This window comes from Jaculus jaculus, chromosome 10 (assembly GCF_020740685.1).
Source record: "Jaculus jaculus isolate mJacJac1 chromosome 10, mJacJac1.mat.Y.cur, whole genome shotgun sequence".
Lineage (NCBI taxonomy): Eukaryota > Metazoa > Chordata > Mammalia > Rodentia > Dipodidae > Jaculus > Jaculus jaculus.
Genome location: NC_059111.1, coordinates 6,091,731 through 6,115,765, shown reverse-complemented (window position 1 = coordinate 6,115,765; position 24,035 = coordinate 6,091,731). Strand labels below are relative to the sequence as shown.

At 44.8% G+C, this 24,035-nt stretch overlaps 1 protein-coding gene across 1 annotated transcript in view; it reads left to right on the top strand.

Moving 5' to 3' along the window:
- The first annotated feature begins 459 nt into the window (after positions 1 to 459).
- Positions 460 to 24,035, top strand: part of Adam10 (ADAM metallopeptidase domain 10) — a 129,492-nt gene continuing 105,916 nt past the window's right edge. The window contains exon 1 of the mRNA XM_004662431.2: positions 460 to 652. Coding sequence (XP_004662488.1) covers positions 595 to 652 — 58 coding nt within the window. The 5' untranslated portion in view covers positions 460 to 594. The remainder of the gene's footprint in view (positions 653 to 24,035) is intronic.

Below are 24,035 nucleotides of genomic sequence, written 5' to 3'. Positions count from 1 at the left end.
CCGTCCCGCCCCTGCAGGCCAATCCCAGCTCTCCGCCCGCGGACAGGAAGCCGCGGAGGGCCTAACTGCTCGGGAACACGGGTCTCGGTGCGCACGCGCGCGCCCCTGAGGCGCCTGGGGGAGGGGGCGGAGCGAGCGGTGCGGGGCGCGGCCTCGCGTGCTCATTGGGCGTCCGCGCGTCACGTGGTGAGGAAGGAGGCGGAGCTCCGGGCGGTGGGCGGGTCTTGGGGGAGGGGGAAAGCGATCCCAGAGAAGAGGCCTGGAGCGAGGCACGGGGAGCGGGGAAGGGAGGAAGGAAGCGGGCGCGGACGGACGGACGGGCGGGCGGCGAGGGAGGAGGAGGAGGAGGAGGAGGAGGAGGAGGGAGGTCCCTGCTTTGGTGGAGTCGGGAGCGTCGCCGGCCCCCGGAGTGGCGCGAGAGCAGGGGAGGCGCTTGGTCGTTGTTTTTTTTTTTTTCTTCGCGTGCCGGGAGGGGAGGAGGTTCCCCGGCTTCCCGCGGAGGAGGCGCCCCATCCGCTCCTCCCGTCCGGATCGATGTGCTGCCGCTGTTAACCCGTGAGGAGGAGGCGGCGGCGGAGGCGGCGGCCGCGGAAGATGGTGTTGCTGCTGAGAGTGTGCTTCCTGCTCGTCTCCTGGGCGCCGGGGCTGGGAGGTGAGCCGCGACCCCCGTCCTCCCCCGGGCCCCGGTTCCCCGTCCCCCCGAGACCCGCCGCCGAGGCGCGGGCGGCGCGCGTGGCCGCGTGTGCGGGCCCGGGCAGCGAGCGGCGCGCACCCGGCTCTCAGCCAGCCCGGCTCCGCGCGCTGCCCGCTCCGCTATTGTCCCCCGGCCGAGCCCGCCCTGCCTTCCCTGCCCTTCGGCCGCGCACGCCGCCGAGCCTCCGGGACAGGCCTTCCCCGTGTCTCCGCCGAAGTCGAGCGCAGGCGGGCGTCGGCGATCGCTCGGGGCTCCTGGCTCGGCCGCGTCCCCGGGCTCGGTGCTGGCCGCCGGGCGGGCGCCGTCTTCACCTTCCCTTCCCTTCCCTTCCCTCCCCTGCCGCCCGGAGGCTGGATCCGGAGTCCGCCACGCACTCTCGTGGCAAGTTGAGATTTTTTTTTTAATTTAGATGCTTAAAATTTTATTTTATTGTTGTCAATATTGTTTTCACGGCCCGGCTGGTGTATTGTTCTTTTCCTCGGCCATTCCCCGCCGTCCCCGCTCCGCAGTGGGGTGGTGGCCCGCGGTCATCTCCGTGGGTCCCATACGAGGGATGTCGCCTCTTCCATTGCGCCCCGCGCGGAAGTGGGTCTGCAAGAGCGCGCGCGGGAGGACGGCGTGCGTTCTAGTGAAAGACCTTCAGCTCCGGGGAGAGGGGAGAAAAAATAAAGGATTTTTTTTTTCTTTTTTGGCAAAACTGGGGAGAAGGACACACATATACAGTCTCTGTGGGCTGGCTTTGGGGTCTTCACGAGTTGGAGGACGGACCCTGGGAGACCCAACTTGCACAGTTTTCTTAAAACTCTCAGGTGCAGTGCAAGTGGAGTCAGTGGCTTGTCAGCAGCAGTGTCCCCCCTTCCTCCTGCAAATTGGAGTTAACATTTTGCTAAAAGGGAAGCGTTCCTTGATGCCTGGGGTTTTGGAGACAATTTCCAGTGTGTCCTAAGACCACTTGCATTATTTTGATCTTGTGGGAAGCGCTGGTTCCTCCCCCTTCCCCGTTTGTCCAAAAGTACTTTAAAGTGAAATTAAAATCGAAGAAAATTTAGAATTGCTTGGCATACGTATCGGTAGCCTAATATAATTTAGAAAATATCTGAGTATTTTATGTATTCGTGTTTTTTTTTTTTTTTTTTTTTTAATTCTCCCTTTTGCTTAGGTCCGCAGGACCTAAGTCCTTGGTTGGTGTTGTGTAGACAGACTTCTATTGCAGTTTGTAGTGTTCATTTGTTAGGTACACATTTCAGAAGGAAGTTGCTAATTGATGCTTAGTTTAGTGTTTTTAAAGGATCAGAATTGGAGACCCTCTGCAAGGGTCTTTTGATTTAACATTGCCATTTCTGTTCTGAATGGGTTTTGCAGCCGTTGTTTAGCTGTTTCGCTTTCTGAAATTATAGTCAGGACCTAGACGCTGGTCTCTGAGCTAGTAATAAGTGAGACAGACACTCAAGACACTAACAGACTGATGAGTAGTGATATATAAAATGTACTTTGTAAAAGAATGAAAGAGAAACTGATGTAGCCTGATATTGGGAAAAATCTTTGAGTGAAGACCTTTATACAGAAATGCGCTGAATTCAGAACTCTGGACTCATGCTGCATGGAGCATTAGTTAAAAGGCCAGTTTTTGATATTCCTGTTAAGCAGAACTTTTTAAAATAAATATTTCACAGAAAAATATCAAAAAGTAATGTGTTTGAATACATTGCCATATTTGTAAACTTTTTTTTTCATATTTCTATTCTTACTGTATGACATACTATTTTAATCTGAGCCAAACGGCTAATTTGTAAACTGGTTTTGTGAGATTTTGTAGGCTAGGGTCCATTCAACCTGATGGTTGGTTTTAGCATATGAGAGATGTGAACGTTTTATGATATTAGAACAAGTTGTAGAAATAATGGGTTTAACTTTCTTTTTTTAAATTTTTATTTATTTATTTATTTTTGAGGTAGGGTCTAACTCTAGCCCAGGCTGATCTGGAATTCACTATGTAGTCTCAGGGTGGCCTTGAACTCACTATGATTCTCCCTGCCTCTGCCTCTTGAGTGCTGGGATTAAAGGCGTGCACCACCATGCTGGGCTCGGATTTAACTTTCTAAGTTATTTTCAAGCCCTTAGTAAACTATTTGATGCTTTCCTCTTTCCAGATTGTTAATTATTGTGTGTGTGTGTGTGTGTGTGTGTGTGTGTATGTGTGTGTGAGAGAGAATTTTTTTTCTTATCCCACATATACTGAAGAAGGGAAGCTGAAAGGAAGAGTTAAAAATGTTTGAATCATAAAACAAACTTTACTACTTATTTTTTCCAGCACATGTTCTTTCTATGTTGTATTTATTTGTAGGAAAATATAATTTCTTTAACCATTTAAATACCTTTTTAGTAGTTACTTGCAACAGTGTTATAAATTTATTGATACAATTCCAATTAGAATTTTTATGGATGTGTGAATATGACTATTGCCTTTTTTTTTTTTTTTTAAGACTCATTCTAGTTGCCTTGATGGTCTGGAAGTCCTGGGCATCCTCCTGCTTTCCCAGTAGCTGGGTCTGCAGGTGCAGGCCTCCTGGCTGGAGGTTATCATTTTTTTTTTGAAATTTTTAAATTTAAACTTATTTTTTTTTATTGTCAACTAACATAATTGTAGACAATCACCCATGGTAATTCCCTCCTTCCTCCTTCCTCCACCACTTTCTCCTTTGCAACTTCACTCTCCATCATCCCCTTTCCCCCCTCTCAATCAGTCTTTTCTTTTTTGGTTTTTCGAGGTAGGGTCTCACTGTAGCCCAGGCTGACCTGGAACTTACTGTGTAGTCTCAGGGTGGCCTCGAACTCACAGTGATCCACCTACCTCTGCCTCCCGAGTGCTGGGATTAAAGGCGTGCACGACCATGTCCTGTTAGTCTTTTATTTTGATATTGTGATCTTGTTCTTCTGTTATGATGATTTGTATAGGTGGTGTCAGGCACTGTGAGGTCATGTATATCCAGGCCATTTTGTGTCTGGAGGAGCACGTTGTAAAGAGTTCTACCCTTCCTTTGGCTCTTACATCCTTTCTGCCACCTCTTCGCAGTGGACCCTGAGCCTTGGAAAAGAGAGGCTTCTCTAACCAAAAGTGAGAGTAGCATTAATATATGGGCATGAACATTAAGAGAAATGCTTACTGGGAAAAATGCTTACTGGGCAGTTTGGTGAGCATAGTATATCCGTTTAGCCAGACACCAGCAGATGTTACACCCCTAGGACTCAAGACTATCTGTGTTGGAGGCTTTCAGTATCAGGGATGCATTTCCTCCCATGGAGCAGGCCTCTAGTCAAATTAGAAAGTGGTTGGCTTCCCCCGTAACAGACATGTCACTATTGCACCTGTTGGCTCATTTGGCCTCGCTGGCCAAATTTAAGGCTTGCTGTGTCCACTGTTGAGTGTATCTACTGGTGATTTCTCTCCCATTGAACTGCATGCAGCATAGCTTTTGCCAGCTTTCTGTTAGCTGGTCAGCATGGAGGAGATTTTCAGCTCAGCTCCAGCAGGATTTCTCAGTGATCTTGAAGCCCAAGTATGTGGAGTCTTCAGCAATAGGGTCTTACCATCTATTCCTGATGGGAACCCATAGCCTTGGCAATGATCTGTAATGTTTTGGGGCCATCTATGACCTCTCTGGCCAACAACTCACTGGAAGATATCCCTGGTGAAGGTTACTTTTTAACAGACATGTGGGAAAGTTAAGGTCTTTTCTTTGATTTTGAAAAAATTTACTTGGTGTGCTTGAAAAGCCAAAGGCATTATTTGTAGCAATAAATTAATCCCATAATGCTTTGAATGAAGCCAGCCATGAAATGACTTTGGTATGTGATTTTTTTTTTTTTTTAATATTTAAAAATCTGGTGTAAGGGCTTTATTTTGTGTAATGCATTTTATAGCAAGGAGCTTTATGGAAGTTTACCCCTAAGTATTAAAAGTATTAGAGCTTAGGCTTAAACTATTTTTCTTCCTCCTACTCCCCAGGTAGGGTCTCACTGTAGCCCAGGCCGACCTGGAACTCACAATGATCCTCCTACCTCTGCCTCCCTAGTGCTGTGATTAAAGGTGTGTGCCACCATGCCTGGCTGTTTTTATTTTCTTTTTTAAAATATTTTATTTGAGAGAGAGGCAGATAGAGAATGGATGCACCAGGGCCCCTAGCCACTGCAAACAAACTCCAGACATCCAGACCACCTTGTGCATCTGGCTGTCATGGGTACCAGGGAATCAAACCTGGGTCCTTTGGCTTTATAGGCAAGTGCCTTAATTACTAAACCATCTCTCTAGTCCCCTCTTTTCTTTTCCTTTCCTTTCTTTTCTTTTTATTCTTTATGTATTTGAGGGGGGAGGGAGAGATGAGAAAAGAGGCAAAAAGAATGGGCATGCCAGGGCCACTAGCCACTGTAAATGAACTCCAGATACATGTGCCACCTTGTGCATCTGGCTTAGATGGGTTTTGGAGAATCAAACCTAGGTCCTTTGGCTTTGTAGGCAAGTGCCTTAACCTCTAAGCCATCTCTTCTGCCCTGTTTTTCTTTTTTATTATATTTTATATATTTATTTGACAGAGAAGCGGGGGGAGAGAGAGGATGGGCATGCCAGGGCCTCTAGCCACTGCAAACAAACTGTAGACGTTGTGCACCCCCCGTGCATCTGGCTATATGGGTCCTGGGGAATTGACTGGGTCCTTTGGCTTTGCAGGCAAACGCCTTAACTGCTAAACCATCCCTCCAGCCCCGTTTTTCTTTTCTTTTTAAAAATGTTTTACTTATTTATTTGAGAGAAAGAAGCAGAGAGAGAGAGAGAAGGAGAGCGAATGGGCACACCAGGGCCTCCTGCCACTGCAAACGAACTCCAGATGCATGCACCCCTTGTGCATCTGGCTTACGTGGGTCCTGGAAAGTTGAACCGGGATCCTTTGGCTTTGCAGGCAAACACCTTAACCGCTAAGCCATCTTTCCAGCCCCCTGATTTTAGTTTTTAAAAAACATTTTTCTTTATTTATTTGCAAGGAGGGAGGGAGAGAGAAAGAATGGGTGCACCAAAGCTTCCCCCCACTGCAAAGGGACTCCAGGCACATACGCCACTGTGCATCGGCTTTATGTGGGTGTTGGAGAATTGGACCTGGGCTGTCAGGTTTTGTAAGCGTGCACTTTTAACTGCTGAGCCATCTCTCCAGTCCGTTAAACTGTTTTTCTAACTTTTTTCCACAGTGAAAATAAGGAAGGAGATGGCCTTTTTGTTTTTGACTGTGGGGCTCTGTCTTTTTGAGTAGAACTTGAGAGTCCAGTAAGCTGTCATCTTAACCTCTGCCTCCCGAGTGCTGGGATTAAAGTTATGTGCCACCATGCCTAGCTTTGGCTTTTAAATTCTTTAAAAATTTATATTTTGCCTGGCATGGTGTCGCATGCCTTTAATCTCAGCTCTCGGGAGGCAGGCAGAGGTAGGAGGATTGCTGTGAGTTTGAGGCCACCCTTAGACTACACATTGAGTTCCAGGTCAGCCTGAGCTAGAGTGAGACCCTACCTTGGAGAAAAAAAATACTTGCTAGAGAGGGAGAGAATGAGAGTGAGTGTTTTAGGGCCTCTTGCCACTGTAGATGAACTCCAGATGCATGAGCCATGTTGTACATCTCTTTTTTGTGGATACGAGAGAATCAAACTTGGGCTGTTAGGCTTTGCAAGCAGGTGCCTTTAACTGCTGAGCCATTTCTCAATCCCCTGACTGATTTTGAAAGTAGTTTTCCCTTTTCCCTCTCTCCCTCCATACTGTTTTTTTTTGTAAAGATAGGGTCTTCCTACATAGCCCTAGCTGGCCTGGCACTGTCTTTGAGGTACAAGCTGGCCTTGAACTCATGAAAGTCCTCCTGAATGTTAGGATTACAGGTATGCACCACCATGCGTGGTTGGATAAGTTTTTTTTTTCTTTTTTCGAGGTAGGGTCTTACTCTTGCCCAGGTTGGCCTGAAATCCACTATGTAGTTTCAGGGTGGCCTCAAACTCACGGTGATCCTCCTACCTCTGCCTCTCAAGCGGTGGGATTAAAGGTATGTGCCACCACGCCTGGCTTCAGGAAAAAAGTTTTCTGAAATACAGATTGAAATTAATTTTTTCTTTTTCTTTTTTTTTTTTTTTTTTTTGAGGTAGGGCCTCCCTCTAGCTCAGGCTGACCTGGAACTCACTATCGAGTCGCAGGGTGGCCTCGAACTCATGGTGGTCCTCCTACCTCTGCCTCCCAAGTGCTGGGATTAAAGGTGTGCGCCAGCATGCCTGGCTAAAATTAATTTTTTCTTAAATGACTGAGAAAACCTTTTTTTTTTTTTTGGGGGGGGGGGGCGAGAGTTCTGTTGTAGTTTCTGCTTACTTTTCCAGAAACTATTTTTTAACTGCACCAGGGCCTTCAGCAGCTGCAAATGAACTCCAGATGCTTATGCTACCTTGTGCATCTGGCTAACGTGGGACCTAGAGAATTAAACCTGGGGCCTTTGGCTTTGCAGGCAAGCACCTTAACCGCTAAACCATCCCTCCAGCTCTCCAGAAACTATTTTTTTTACATTGTTATTTATTTATTTATTTATTTGAGAGTGACAGAAAGAGGTGGGGAGAGAGAGAGAATGGGCACTTCAGGGCCTCCAGCCACTGCAAACGAACTCCAGACGTGTGTGCCCCCTTGTGCATCTGGCTTATGTGGGTCCTGGGGAATTGAGCCTCAAACTGAGGTGGTTAGGCTTCACAGGCAAGTGCTAAACTGCTAAGCCATCTCTCCAGCTCCCCAGAAACTATTTTAAATGGATAGTGGTTTACCATTTATTTCAGTTTGCTTGTGGCTTTTAGTCGTGTGTCTAGTTTTAACCATGTTCGAACATTCTGGTCAGGATTCCTAGCTTTCTTGTAATATTTCAGGATGTTACATTGAAGCCCATGCTGACTGTTCCTAACCTTGCTGTTAGCACAGGCTGGCCTGAACCTCTTGATCATTTAGCCTCGGCCTCAGCCTCTCTAGTATTGGGGTTAGAGGTGTGCTAGCCAGGGTGTTGTCTTAAATTAATTGTTTTCTAACCTGTTTTCTTTCTGTGGGGAAATTAACTGTATTTGACCACTTGTTTGCAAAATAGAATACTTTCTGACTCTTCTGTGGGAGAAAGTGGATGACTTTTGAATTGTTTTTATCTTTAAAACTATGTAGGTTTTGGCTTTGTATATACTCCTTGAGGCTGCTTTGCTTGCTTTGTGAGCAGCTGGGACATTGTATTAAAGTAGGCTGGGTGGAATGGAGAGGGAAGCAGTGAATATTCTGGAAAGTCTATGTGCAAATGAAATACACTTTCATTTAAGGCAGGTTGATGAGATCCTAGATCTGAATCATAAGTACTCCAGTTTGGAACTAATTTACTATATTATTGTTAGGACACCTGCTTTAAAACGTTCATTATCGTATTCCCTATAGTAATGTAAACTGTATTAAGAACAAGAATACTTTATACTTAAAGGATACTCAGATAAAGGCAGTTAGGGGCTGGAGAGATGGCTTAGTGGTTAAGGTGTTTGCTTGCAAAGCATAAGGACCCAGGTTTGATTCCCCAGTACCCACATAAGCTAAATGTACAAGGTGACCCATGCACCTGGAGTTCATTTGCAGTGGCTGGAGGCCTTGGAGTGCCCATTTTCTTTATCTGCCCACCCCCTCTCCTCCTCTCTCTCAAATAAATAAGTAAAAATATTTTAAGGAAAAGGCAGAGGGATGGCAGAGGTTCTGATGCTGTGTTTGAGTTAGTTCTCAATAAGTAGTTAGTAGCTGGGTTTTAGTAACAGTTTTGATTGGTGGTAAAGATAAATCCTTCCCTCCCGCCTCCTCCCCTCATGGTCTTGTGTATGCTAGACAAATGTTCTCCTGCTGAGTTATATCCTCAGCCCTTTCAATTTTTTTTTGGTATTTTTAGGTAGGGTCTCACCCTGGCCCAGTCTGACCTGGAACTCTCTGTAGTTTTAGGCTGGCCTTGAATTCAGCGATCCTCTATCACTGCCTCCCAAGTGCTGGGGTTCTGGGATTAAAGGCGTGCGCCACCACACGCAGTTTACCTTTTAAAATGTATTTTTTGTTTATTTTTATTTATTTATTTGAGAGGGACAGATAGAGAAAGAGGGAGGGAGGGAGGGACGGAAAGAGAGAGAGAGGGAGAAAGAAAGAAAGAAAGAAAGAAAGAAAGAAAGAAAGAAAAAAAAATGAATGAATGAATGAGAATGGGCGTGCCAGGGCCTCCAGCCACTGCAAACGAACTCCAGATGTGTGTGCCGCCTTGTGCATCTGGCTAACATGGGTCCTGGGGAATCGAGCCTTGAACTGGGGTCCTTAGGCTTCACAGAACTGCTAAGCCATCTCTCCAGCCCACCTTTTAAAATATTTTATTTGGAGACAGGGTTTCACTGAAGTTGACCAGGCTGGTCTTGAACTTGCCCTGTAGATCAGGCAGGCCTTGAACTTGTGATCCTCCTCCTTCAACCTCCTGAGTAGCTGGGATTATAGGTCTGTTGCCACCAGGCCCAGCTAAAATTATATTTTTTCTCTCTTTCCTTACTTTTATTTATTTATCTGAGAGATAAGCAGAGAGACAGGAGAGAGAAAAAGAGAGAATGGGCATGCCAGGGCCTCTAGCCACTGCTAATAAGCTCAGGTGCATATGCCCCTCTGTGCATGTGGCTTACATGGGTCCTGAATTAAACCTGGGTCCTTTGGGTTTGCAGGCAAGCGCCTTAACTGTAAGCCATCTCTCCCAGCCCCTTCCTCTTTCTTTCTCTGAAACAGGGTCTTCACTGTGCCAGCTGCTTACCTTATTGGATCCTGAGGTTAAATTTCTTATCTTTTTTTTTTTTGGTGCAGGAGCTTGAACCCTGGGCCTTATGCTCTACCACTCAGCTCTCCTATAGTAGCAGCTTGATCTTTTCATTATATTACAGTGTTGGATATATTGAGATTACTGTGTTGTCCAGGCTGGTCTTAAACACCTCTGCTTAAGTAATCCTCAGGCATAAGTCTCCCAGGTACCTGGGACTGTAGCAGCAGTGCGACCTGTAAGTGTATACCCCCTGCAAGGACATCTTTTTCTAATGGTCCAGCTTAAAATACATCCTTGTGAAGTCCCAACAATGTAGTTGGAGTGTGGAGGGTGTTGGAGGTAGCAAGGGTGCTTACTGGTATAGCTACTAACAGGAAGTTTAAATAAGAGATCAATGTGAATACTAATTGGGGGTGATAAATTGTAAGTAGGAAAGTCTGTGGACAGAGAAACACATGGTTGATTTCATGTCTGAGCCCCAAGCTCAGAATTACAAAGGCAGACACTCCAAATGGTAGGAACTAATTTACATTTAGTCTGCTTTTCACATGGCCAGTTCCATGTGATAAGCTTGGGTAAAGAGCTTGAGAATTTTAATTTATTTATTTTTAAAGTAGTATCTCAGGCTAGCCCAAGCTGACCTGGCACTCACTCTGTAGTCTCAGGCTGGCCTTGAACTCATGGCAGTCCTCCTACCTCTCCCTGCTGAGTGCTATTTTTGTTTTTGAAATGAAATGGATTTAAGTGAGAGATCTGGATTTAAGTGAGAGATCTTGTCTCAAACATGACGACGAATGATTGAGGAAGACACCTGAATTCCTCCTTCTAGCCTCTGTGCTGCTCTAGACACATGCACTTAACACACATGACCATGCATACTACATGTATGCATACCACATATACCATACAAATGCAATATAAATTGCAAAGTATGTTTACTTGCTTGACATGACTAGTCCAAGGCAGAAAATACAGAGCAATGCTGCCTGGACCATGATAACTAGGACTGTCATATTCTAGACCATTCCTGTGAGGCAGAATATTATGGGATGTTGGATGGTGTCCTTGTTGAGTAGTTGGCATGACACGATGAAGAATATAAATTAGCTGTGTGGTGAAGAGAATGCTTAAGTCTCAGAGTAGTTACTGCACAAATAAAGATAGAAAAAGAAATAGCATGGAAGAAAAACTTGTAAAACTTGGTAAGTGTTTAATGTGAAGATAACAGTTTAGTGAGGGGCCACCATTGAATTTGGAAGATGTCAACATCTCTCAATGTTGGAGACTGTGGCTTCATTCAGCAGAAGTTGTTCTGGTGAAGCAGCCTTTGAAGTATTGTCCACAATATGGAAAGAGCATCATTATATAAAACTAAGTACTTTTTATTTAAAAAATATTTTTATTTACTAATCTGCAAGGAGAGAGAGAATGAGAATGAGCACGCGTGCACCACTTTGTGCATCTGGCTTTACATGGGTACTGGGGAATTGAACCCAGGCCATTAGGCTTTGCAAGCAAGAGCCTTAACCACTGAGCCATCTCTCTAGCCCCCTCATAATAATTTTTAAAGTTGTAGTGCCTTTTTTGGGGGGGTTTTCAAGATAGGGTCTCACTCTGGCTCAGGCTGACCTGAAATTCACTATGTTGTCTTTGGGTGGCCTCGAACTCACGGTGATCCTCCTACCTCTACTTCCCAAGTTTGGGATTAAAGGCATGTGCCACCACGCCTGGCTGGTGACCCTTTTTTAGACAGTAATATTTCAGAACCACAGTGTGTAATACGGATTAGGTATTTAAATACTGTGCCATTTGGTTGCCAGCCTAGGAGACAGGTAATCATTTGTACTCACAAATTGGTTTGGAAATCAGATCTGCATTTTGGCCATAATGTTATGATGACTTTCCAGGTAACCTATGAAGCTGGATTTTACTCAGGCAAAAGGGAATCATCTTAGTACTTCCAGGGTTTCTAGGAATGGTGGATCACTTTGGGCGAATAATGCAAGCTCTAGAGTAGTGATTCCCAACCTGGGGGCAGAGGACAGTGTTTGGGGTATGATGTGGAAGGAGAGAGCCAGAGTATGAGTTTAGGGTGAAATGTGAGATATGGGGTAGGTAGGTGGGCAGAAACAATGGGCGTTGTTGAAGTGGATAGATAGGTTGAAGGTTATACTCAGTTATGTAGATTTCCATCTGCACTTGTGTCACTGTTTATTTGAAAGTGTATAAAAGTTCCAAATCAGGGCTGGAGAGATGGCTTAGTGGCTAAGGTGCTCGCCTGCAAAACCAATGGATCTTGATTCAACTCCCCAGGACCCACATAAGCCAGATGCACAAGGTGGTACACGTGTCTGGAGTTCGTTTACAGTGGCTGGAGGCCCTGGCACACCTATTTTTTCTTTCTCTCTCCCTCTCTGCCTCTTTCTCGCTCTCTCAAATAAGTAAATTAAAAAAAAAATTTAAAAAGATTTTAAAAAAGTTCCATATCAGCATAGAAATCTAAATTATATACATGGCTCTAATTTTTGGAGTTTTAAAATTATTTCACAAGTGAGTGGTAGAAATTTATTACATTCAGTAGATTTTAATCATTTATGTTTTCTGCCATTATGTTTTGTGTGATTGATTGGCTTGTTAGTTTATGAGAGGCCTACTTCCTTCCACTGCTGAGGCGCCCAGCTTAAGTAGTTTTATTTCTCAGAACTCTAGGCATGTTGAAATGCACTTTTAATTACAGACATCCTCTCTACCTTGAAGCTTCACTGGTCACTGTGAGTTGTTAGGTATTTGCTCAGGAAGACAGTTTGGACTGATTTACGGTGAAGAAATGGATACTGGTGTACGTTTTAAGTCCGATCTTAGAAGTAGTTTATCCAGGAGTACCTTAAAGGTTCCTAGGTGTATTGGTAAAATACAGGACGTAGTAGTTCCTAGAAGGATACTTGTCTTACAAGAGGCAGTTTGTCAGTGGTATGTAGCACTTCCCAGGCCATTAGGCTTTGCAAGAAGCTGCCTTTAGCTGCTGAGCCATCTCTCCAGCCCTCCTTTTTTTCTTTTTCTTTCTTTCTTTTTTTTTTTTTTTGAGGCCGAGTCTCATTCTAGCCCAGGTTGACGTGGAACTCATGGCTGGTTTAGGCTCCTGGCAGTCGTCCTGTCCCTGCCTTGGCCTTGCCCGAGCTGGGTTTATAGCTGCGAGTCAGCTCACCTGGCTTTTAGATTGTTGGCCTTCATGGACTAGATTTGGAATCAGTCACTGCGGGGGACACACTTTGGGGTGTGCCTGTGAGGGTTTCCAGAGACCCTGAAAGTCGTATTTCCCATCCCATGGGCTGGCGTCCTGGGCTCAGGAGGAGGGAAAAGGATCACAGGCATTTGGGACACGATGGGCGCAGCCGCCTTCTGCTCCGTCCTCCCAGCTAGAGACGCTCACACTGCCATGCCTTCCCCGCCAGGACCGACTGCGCCCCGAACTGTGAGCCTTCCACTGTGAGCCCCAGCAGTGAGGAAAGGAGCTAGTAGAGTTCTGTGTTGGAAACAGCTGGGTTGTAAGTCAAGTGGAGGGTTGTAAGCATGTGCCATTATGCTTTGTTTTCTCCTCAGTTTAATATCTTAAAATGCTCTGTTTTCCTTATTGCATGTATCCAATCTAGTTTTTCTTTTACCAGTGTTACCAGTGTTTGTTTTACCAGTATTACCAATGCTCAGTCTACTTTATTTTCCTTTAACTTTTCATACTATGTTTTTATAATACAATATTATACATAGTATAATTAGTATTTGTGTGTCTTTCACTCAGTTAATTAATGGCTACCATTTGTCATGCTTCTTCCTGCACTACTCTCCTGGCTGCTTTGAAAGGAAGTGCACTCCTAAAACACTTTGCAACTCCTAAGAATAAGGATATTGTCTATGACCAAGTTTTCTTAATTAGTGTTTTTATTTATATTTATTTACTTGAGAGAGAGAGGGAGAGAGAGAATGAGAGAATGGGTGTGCCAGGGCCTCCACCCACTGCACATGAGCTCCAGATGCGTGCTCTAACTTGTGCATCTGGCTTACGTGGGTCCTGGGGAATTGAACCTAGGCCCTTTGGCTTTGCAGGCAACCACTAAGCCATCCCTCCAGCCTTTTTTTCTTAGTTATTTCCTTTTTTTGAGACAGGGTCTTAGTATGTAGCTTGGGTTAATTTTGAACACACATGTAGCCCAGGCTGACTTCAAATTTTTGATCCTTCCTGGTGTTGAAAGTCAGACCTGGGTGTGCCACCATGTCCAAGTTTATGTTTTTTCCTTTTTTTTTTCTTTTTTTCTGAGGTAGGGTTTCACTGTAGGTCAGGTTGACCTGGAACTCACATTGTAGTCCTAGGTGGCCTGGAGTTCACAGTGATCCTCCTACCTCCTGAGTGCTTGGATTAAAGTCATGTACCACCACACCTGATCAGCTTTTTCCTTTTCTTTTTGTTTTTTTTTTTTTGAGGTAAGATCACGCCCTGGCCCAGGCTGACCTGGAATTCACTATGTAATCTCAGCGGCTTCGAACTCTTGGTGATCCTCCTACCTCTGCCTCCCAAGTGCTGGGATTAAAGGCGTGCTTCAGCTTTTTTTTTTTTTTTTTTTTTTTTTGTTTTTTGTTTTTTGTTTTTCGAGGTAGGGTCTCACTCTGGTCCAGGATGACCTGGAATTCACTATGTAGTCTCAGGGTGGTCTTGAACTCATGGTGATCCTCCTACCTCTGCCTCCCGAGTGCTGGGATTAAAGGTGTGCGCCACCACGCCCGGCTTCAGTTTATTTTTTAAATGTGGGAATGTTCCAATGTACACGTGAGTATTAGGTAGTGTGTGCTTGTCAAAGGTCAGATTTCTGACAAGTACAGTTCAGGAAGGAAAGTAAAGTGCTGCTGGGTTTGCTCTTCTGTGTATGTGAAACAGAGTAAGTAGAGAAAGGTGACCAGTGGCACACGTGGAGTGCAGATTGCAGCAGGGTCGCGGCAGCACGCCCTGAGGTGAGCGCACGCGGTGAGAATGGTCCCATCAAGACGCCGAGCCGAGGAGGCAAGTCTGTGAGGCTTAAGTGCAAAGATCCTCGGCTCATGAATGAACTTCAGTCACCTAGAAACTTTGTCATTTTCCATGGATGTCACATTAAAAGCACTTTATCCCATACTCTCAGTTAGATGTGTTTTGTTTTTACTATTGTCAGGCAATATGCTTCTCTGATGTTAGTTTTTGCATGGGAACACCTTTAGTAATGTGTGTGTGTGTGTGTGTGTGTGTGTATATGTATATATATATATATTTAAAAAGATCATTTTCTTTTTCCTTTTTATTTTATTTATTTATTCGAGAGAGGGAAAGAAGCAGGGGGGGTAGGGAGGAAAGGGCCGCGCCAGGGCCTTCAGCCACTGCAGCTGAACTCCAGATGTATGCACCACCTTGTGCATCTGGCTTACTTGGGCACTGGGGAATCGAACTGAGGTTCTTTAGCTTTGCAGGCAAGTTTCTTAACTGCTCAGCCATCTCTCCAGCCCTTTTAAAAATATTTTTATTTATTCATTTGAGAGAAAGAGACAGAGCGAGAGAGAGGGAGGAAGGGAGAGGGAGGGCGCTCCAGGGCCTCCAGCCACTGCAAATGAACACCAGATGCGTGTGCTGCGTTGTGTATCTGGCTTATGTGGGTCCTGGGAAATGAAACTTGGGTCCTTTGGCTTTGCATGCAAGTGCCTTAACCACTAAGCCATCCCTCCAGCCTCCTAGTAATCTGGTTTTTTAAAAAAAATATTTTTTGGTCTTTTGAGGAAGGGTCTCACTCTAGGCCATGCTGACCTGGAATTCACTATGTAGTCTCAGGGTGGCCTCGAACTCAGGGCGATCCTCCTACCTCTGCCTCCTGGGTGCTGGGATTACAGGCGTGCGCCACCATGCCTGGCTTAAAAAATGTTTTATTTATTACCAGGCATGGTGGCGTACACCTTTAATCCCAGCACCCGAGAGGCAGAGGTAGAAAGATCGCCGTGAGTTCGAGGTCATCTGAGACTACATAATGAGTTCTAGGTCAGATTGAGTTTAGAGTGAGACCCTACTTCGAAAAACAAACAAAAAAGTTATTTATTTATGAGACAGAGAATAAGAATATGGGTGCATCACGGTCTCCAGCCACTGCAGATGAACTCCAGACATGCATGTCTACTTGTGCATTTAGCTTATGTGGGTCCTGGGGAATCGAACCAAAGTCCTTTGGCTTTGCAGGCAAAATCTTTAACTGCTAAGCCATCTCTCCAGCTCCCCCTAATCTGGTTTTGTATCAGGAGATAAAAGAAGTTAATACTGGCATCTTTTCCCTTTCCTCCCCTCCCCTCTCTTCCCCTCTTCCCCCTTTCTAACTTATTCCCCTTCCCCATTTCCCCTCTTCTTCCCCTTCTTCCTCTTCCTCTCCTCCTCTTTCACGTCCCCGCTGTCGTCATCTTCCGCAGTGTGGGGTGTCAAGGGTCTTGTGCGTGTTAGGCAAGATCCACTCCACTGGAACTATACCGGATCTGCTGAGATCCTTAGGTCCAGTTTCCTCTGGTGTTGGTTGCCCAGACTGGGGATCTGTCAAGTGGTGAGAAGAGAAGCTCCAGGTCTGTGTTGGAGCCAATCCTAGCTTCTCCTTGTTAGTTTGTTTTCACTCCATGTCTTGCTGCCCTTTTAACAAAACACATTTTTCTGTGCATTTCTGCATTGTCTACACTCTTGTATTTTGAAAATTAAAAGCATGATAGTAGTAACATGCACATAAGATGTTATCACCCTTATCTTTTTTTGTTTTTTCAAGGTAGGGTTTCACTCTAGTCCAGGCTTTCCTGGTTTACTATGTAGTCTCAGGGTGGTCTCAAACTCACAGCAATCCTCCTACCTCTGCCTTTCGAGTGCTGGGGTTAAAGGTGTGTGCAACCACACCCGACACACCCTTATCTTTTTATTTTTCGCCCTCTTCATTTTTAAGTCTGCCATTCAGAGGTGCTGTGCATCTTCATATTGTTAGGTACTGTTTCCCTTCTAAGTCTTACTCATGTTAGTGTCCAGATTACCTCAGAAAACTACCAGCCCCTCCTTGATAAACCCCCTCCATCTATTTCACTATGTCCTTTTCCCATAGCACTCTTACAACTTAGATCATTGGCCATTTTCTTAGGCGAAGCCTCAGGAGGTCAGTAACTTTATTACAGCTGTTCTATTTGCTTGTTTTCCCAGCACCTAAAATAAAGCCTAAAATCTATCATATAGTAAGTACCCCATATGTAGGTGTTGAGTGGGTGAATACATTGTGAAGTAATTTCATCTTTTTATGAATTCCTAAGAACTTCCAAGTTTCTAAAACTGTATCTGAAAAAAGTCTGAAGACTCAAGCTAATCTTTCTTACTATAATTGAAATCTTCTCTGTTGAGTGGTCCTGAGGATTGAATACAGGTCTTCTAGCCTGTTAGGCAAGCACACTTTAGCAAAGAGCTGGCCATACCGTAATCACCTTTAAAATGGAATGGCATTATTGTTTCTGTTAGAGTATTTATTTTGTTCATTAAGTATTTTTCATGTTCTACTAATTAAAAACTCAGGAAGGGTAAGTTAAAAATTTTAATATAAGAACCAAGTGGCTATTTAAAAAACTGTGTGTTCTTACTGAAAATATTTAAAAACATTTATTAGGTCATTGTAAGAATTAGCCTAAAAGGAGAAACACAGAGAGATACTTTTTTTGTAGTGCTAGAGACCAAGCCAGGGCCTCAAACCTGCTAACCACTGAGCCATGCCCCAGCGCCCTGTGTTTCAGCTTAACATTAACTGTATTGCCTTTGATAGTTTCATTTAAAAAATTATTTTTATTTATTTATTACAAACAGGGAGAGGGAGAGAGAGACAGAGAGAATGGGCATGCCAGGGCCTCTAGCCACTGCAAACGAACTCCAGATGCATGTGCCACCATGTGGGACCTGGAGAACCGAACCATGGTCCTTAGGTGTCGCAGGCATGCGACTTTAACTGTTGAGCCATCTCTCCAACCCCCTCATTTCATTTTAAAAAAAGATTTAATTAATTACTTTGTTTATTAGAAAGAGAGAATGGGCACACCAAGGCCTAGAGCTACTGCAAAGAACTCCAGATGCATGTGCCACCTTGTGCATCTGGCTTACGTGGGACCTGGAGAATTGAACCTGGATCCTTAGGCTTCTCAGGCAAGCTCCTTAACTGCTAAGCCTTATCTGCAGCCCAGTTGTTTCATTTTGTCATTATGTGTTCTCTATAGCATCATTCTGTGTAGCCTGGGCTCACTTTGAATTCAAGATACTCCTGCCTCAGACTTCTGAGTGCTGAGATTATAGGCATGTACTACCATGCCCAATAATTGTTTTAAAAGTTAAATGTGATTATTAATGGAACCATAATTTATTGAATTTTTATATAGCATATGCTATACAGTGTTTGGAGCATGTTATCTACACATGTCCTTTCTTAATTTATTTTTATTTATTTATTTGAGAGTGGGAAAGAGGCGGGGGGGGGGAGAGAGAATGGGGGCACCAGGGCTTCCAGCCCCTGCAAATGAACTCCAGATGCATGTGCCCCCTTGTGTATCTGGCTTACTTGGGTCCTTTGGCTTTGCAGGCAAGTGCCTTCACTGCTAAGCCATCTCTCCCCAGCCTTACACACAATTTCTAAATCCCATGAGCACTACTTCTAGGCATTAGGTACTGATATCTCACCCCTTTCCTTTTTCGAGTAGGAAAGCTGAGGCTCAGATAAGTATGTAGCACTTCTGTTCAGAGAGTTGTGAAAGATGGTGATGAAAACTGTATGGAAATTTGCAGAGAAATTACCTGAAATGCACCCAGGGCAGCAGTAAGGTAATTGTTTCCTCTTATCTAGTGAATAGATGTTAGGTTTTTAAAAGAATGACTTGCATTTTTATTTTTTAATATTTATTTATTTAAGGGAGAGAAAGAGGCAGAGAGGGAGTGAGCATGCACCAGGGCCTCCAGCCATTGCAAATGAACTCCAGATGCATGTACCTCCTTGTGCATCTGGCTTACATGGGTCCTGGAGAATCGAGCTAGGATCTTTTGGCTTTGTAGGCAAACAAATGCCTTAACCGCTAGCTATCTCTCCAGCACCCATGAATTGTATTTTTTTAAATAATTTTTTTCTTATTTATTTATTTATTTATTTATTTATTTATTTATTTATTTACCAGAGAGAACAAGGGGAGGGGAGAGAGTAATGAGCGTGCCAGGGCCTCCAGTCACTGCAAACAAACTCTAGACACATGTGCCACCTTGTGCATCTGGCTAATGTGGGTCCTGGGGAATAGAACCTGGGTCCCTTGGCTTTGCAGGCAAATGCCTTAACTGTTAAGCCATCTCTCCAGCCCATGCATTATATTTTTAAATGTTAAGCTTATTAGAGATTATGGCACTTAGAGGAATGTCATAGGGTCATACATTTTCTTTATTTTTAGAGAGAGAATTGTCATGCCAGGGCCTCAGCCACTGAAACAACTCTAGATGCTTGTGCCACCTAATGGGCGTGTATGACCTCGTGCTTGCCTCACCTTTGTGCACCTGACTAACGTGGGATCTGGAGAGTAGAACATGGGTCATTTGGCTTTGCAGGCAAGTGCTTTAATTGCTAAGCTATCTCTCCAGCCCAGGATCATGCATTTTCTTTCTTTTCTTTTCTCTTTTCTTTTCTTTTCTTTTCTTTTCTTTTCTTTTCTTTTCTTTTCTTTTCTTTTCTTTTCTTTTCTTTTTTTTTTTTTTGAGGTAGGGTCTCACTGTGTAGCTAAGGCTGACCTGGAATTCACTATATAGTCTTAGGGTGGCCTCAAACTCATGGTGCTCTTCCTACCTCTGCCTCTCAAGTGCTGAGATTAAAGGAATGTACCATCATGCTTGGCTTGGATCATACATTTTCTAATGATTAGTTTATGGCTCTTAATTCTTAAAATAGACTCTTTTCTTTATTGATAGAAATGAAAATAGAAATTTCCTTGGGACAGTACAGTTGAATATATTTATTAGTTATTTATATTGGTATTTATTGAGTCCCTGTTTTTGTACTTGTTTCCTGGGTGCTGAGGATACACATTAGTAAACCAAATGGAGTCCTCATTCTCATAATTTTTGTGTTCTCATGATGAAAGAGGTGATGATCTGTGTTACATCTTACGAAGTGGGTGTTGGGGAGATGGCTCAGTTGGTCAGGCATGAAGATCCGAATTGTGTTCCCCAGTACTTACATAAGTGTTGGGTGGGCATGGCTGCCTGCTTATCTGGAATTACAGTGCTTTGGAGATGGAAGCCTCAGGGCATGCAGGCTAGCTACTCCAGCTGTGGTGGGCATGGGTTCCAGTGAGAGACAAGGTGGCGAGCAATTGAGCAAGACCCCAACATCACTGGCCTCTGCATGCACCCACATATGCATGTACACATACATCTGCCCCACACACATGAGAACACGAATATACATATGTATACCTGACACCCCCCCCAAAAAAAAAAGAGCTCAAGGAAAATGAAGCAGGTTATTAGTGTGAGATGATGGTGGTGTGTACTTTTATGTATTTATTTTAATTTTTTTATTGACAACTTCCATAAATGTAAACAATATCCCATGGTAATTCCCTCCCTCCTCCCACTTTCCATCATGTCCCCTCCCCGGCATATACTTTTAGATAAGGGTGAACAGAGAAAGCTTCTGGGGAACGATGGTCCATTCAGCAGGAAACACGGACACTAACAGACACAGATGGGGCACAAGCACTACGGGCATGTGGTGGAAGAGAAGCTGAGAGGTAGGGAGGTAGGTTGAGAGAATGCAGCCCTTTGCCAGGATCATGCTCAGCTTTGTAAGCCTTGGTTAAGACTTTGAGGGAGCTGGGAAGCCTTTGGATGTTAACAGCATTGCCCTGAGAGTTCCACAAAGGGTGATGGTAGGGAGGGCAGGAGTCGAGCCAGGAAGGAGGTCAGTCGTTTATCATGATTTTTTACTGTCTAGACACTTTTGAACCTTGCTGTGTTTGGCACATTTCCAGCCTTATGAGTTTCAGATTTCTTTGCAACTAGGACACCGTCATGTTGACTCGCTTTACGAATTGGGCACCTCTGATCACAGCCGTCTCTGGAGACTTGGTTTGGAACTGAGTACACAGTTTGCTTGCCGAGGCTGTCAGGGTGTGCATTTTTTAGGCTATTTTAGAGTTTTCTCCCAATTGTTTGTGGGTCAAGTTTCTGGTATAGAAGTGATATTGGAAGGGTTGAGGGTATACCCCCGAGGTAGATCTTGCAGTAGCCTGTATTTAGTCCCTAGTGCCTCAAACAAGAGCAAACAAACAAACTAGCTAACTGCCATTGGAAAGGCAACCATTTTTTTTCCCCCCAAGGTAGGGTCTCGCTGTAGCCCAGGCTGACCTGAATACACTGTGGCGTCTCAGGATGGCCTCAAGCTCATGCAATCCCTCTGCCTCTGCCTCCTAAGTGCTAAGATTAAAGGTATGTGCCACCATGCTCGGCTAAGGCAACAGCAAAATATTTTCTTGTGTTTCATGGGTATTTATAGTGCCTGTCGCTGGCTCTGGGGTTACCTGGGTATTCTTGAGGTTGAAAGCAGAGAGGGGTTCCGGTACTGTTTCCAAGTACAGACAGGCAGTATTGTGCAAGAAGTATAGAAGTTAGATGCAATCACATTGGACAATGTAAGTATTTATGGGAACATTTGTAGCTTTTGGGTCAGCTTACCAAGTCGGCTCTATATGATTTATAAGGGACACAGGACCGTGGCTTTATTGTTGAGTCTGGTGTCACTTTGCCTGATTTCTGTTGATTTGCTTACTATTACAGAAGGGATGATGATGTTGGCTTGAGCATCTGTAGACTGGTGGAGCCTGGACTGGGACAGGATAGCATGTTGAACGTTAGGAGAGGGATGATGATGTCCCACGCGGGCATCTGTAGACTGATGGAGCCTGGACTGGGACAGGGTAGCGTGTTGAACGTTAGGGGAGGGATGATGATGTCCCACGCAGTCATCTGTAGACTGATGGAGCCTGGACTGGGACAGGATAGCATGTTGAACGTTAGGAGAGGGATGATGATGTTGGCTTGAGCATCTGTAGACTGGTGGAGCCTGGACTGGGACAGGATAGCGTGTTGAATGTTAGGAGAGGGATGATGATGTCCCACGCGGGCATCTGTAGACTGATGGAGCCTGGACTGGGACAGGGTAGCGTGTTGAATGTTAGGGGAGGATGATGATGTCCCACGCAGTCATCTGTAGACTGGTGGAGCCTGGACTGGGACAGGATAGCATGTTGAATGTTAGGGGAGGATGATGATGTCCCACGCGGGCATCTGTAGACTGATGGAGCCTGGACTGGGACAGGGTAGCGTGTTGAATGTTAGGGGAGGATGATGATGTCCCACGCAGTCATCTGTAGACTGATGGAGCCTGGACTGGGACAGGGTAGCGTGTTGAATGTTAGGAGAGGGATGATGATGTCCCACGCGGGCATCTGTAGACTGATGGAGCCTGGACTGGGACAGGGTAGCGTGTTGAATGTTAGGGGAGGATGATGATGTCCCACGCAGTCATCTGTAGACTGATGGAGCCTGGACTGGGACAGGGTAGCGTGTTGAATGTTAGGGGAGGATGATGATGTCCCACGCAGTCATCTGTAGACTGGTGGAGCCTGGACTGGGACAGGATAGCATGTTGAATGTTAGGGGAGGATGATGATGTCCCACGCGGGCATCTGTAGACTGGTGGAGCCTGGACTGGGAGAGGATGGTGTGTTGAATGTTAGGGGAGGATGATGATGTCCCACGCGGGCATCTGTAGACTGGTGGAGCCTGGACTGGGAGAGGATGGTGTGTTGAATGTTAGGGGAGGATGATGATGTCCCACGCGGGCATCTGTAGACTGGTGGAGCCTGGACTGGGAGAGGATGGTGTGTTGAATGTTAGGAGAGGGATGATGATGTCCCACGCGGGCATCTGTAGACTGGTGGAGCCTGGACTGGGAGAGGATGGTGTGTTGAATGTTAGGGGAGGATGATGATGTCCCACGCGGGCATCTGTAGACTGGTGGAGCCTGGACTGGGAGAGGATAGCAAGCAGCAAGGCTTTGGACTGCAGTAGATGATTTGGAGTTGGAGTAGACTGGTTGCGTGCACCTGAAGTACTAGAAGATCTGGCAGAGATTTGGGACAAGAGCAGGCGGTTCAGAGGTTGTACTTTGTTTAGGGAGAGATGGGTGAACGTTGAACACGTGTCAGATTTGAAGGCAGAGCTGGGCTGTCTGTACTTCCGAGTTCCTGACTGGTTGCTGAGGGATAAGAACAGCCGTCGAGGAGCAGGTCCAGACTCTGCATGTGGAAACAGGCAATTTTGTGGTGTCTGACTGAGGTAAACAGTGCAGTGTTGGAGACTGCCCAGGCTCCTGTGGAGTAAACCATGCCAATTTCAGTTACTAGCTGTGGAAATCAAGGGTATACATATATATATATTTGGTCTATAAAAGGTGCATTTCTCTTTAGTATTTCATTACATTTTTTTTTATTTTAAAGGTAGTTGTCAATTTGGTTTCTGAAAGGCCTGTGCCATGTGTCTATTTTGATGCTTTTTCATTTCAGCTGTTTGTTGTCAGTCAGAATTGTGAATGGTGACTGCCTATGAAGTAAATTAGGTTCAGATCTTTGAAATCTAAGTTATCTTCTTTGTGTTTCCTCTTACTTGCTCTGTGACCTTGGGCTTATTACATACCCCTGAAATCTCTCAGTAGTTCTTACTCAATAGACCTGCGGATTAAATTAAAAAGTGGAGAGGAGTACAGATCCTGATAGATCGTGAGTGCTGAGTATATTTTTAGTATCATCACATCCATTTCAAAATGATAATTGATTACTAAAATACACTTCTGCGTGTTTCCAGTGAGGATTAACTAAGGAGGACCTGCCCTGACTGGAAGGGACCAACAAGTAGTCTGGGCCTGTGTCAAGTAAAAGAGGAGGAAGACAGAACATTATCTTGTCCTGGTCAGAGGATGTGATCTGCCCTCCCCACCGTGCTGTACCGAAGACTGAAACTGAGTCAAATACAGCTTTCCTCTTTGGAGTTGTCTTGCTCAGACATTTTGTAACAGTGAAGCAAAGCTAACACAATTGTTTAATTAAGCATCTAACTGAACAAGTTATCTAGTTGGGATACTCTTGTTTCTGTATATAGTAAGCAATCACTGTACATTTGGAAAAAATATATATTTTTTATTTTTTTGAGGTAGGGTCTTGCTCTAGAATTCTGGACTTCACTATGTAATCTCAGAGTGGTCTTGAACTCATGGCAGTCCTCATATCTCTGCCTTCCATGTGGTGGGATTAAAGGTGTGAGCCACCATGCTTGGTTTCCTCAGCCCTTTAAAATTTTTTTAAAATTTATTTTATTTATTATTGCAATCCGACAC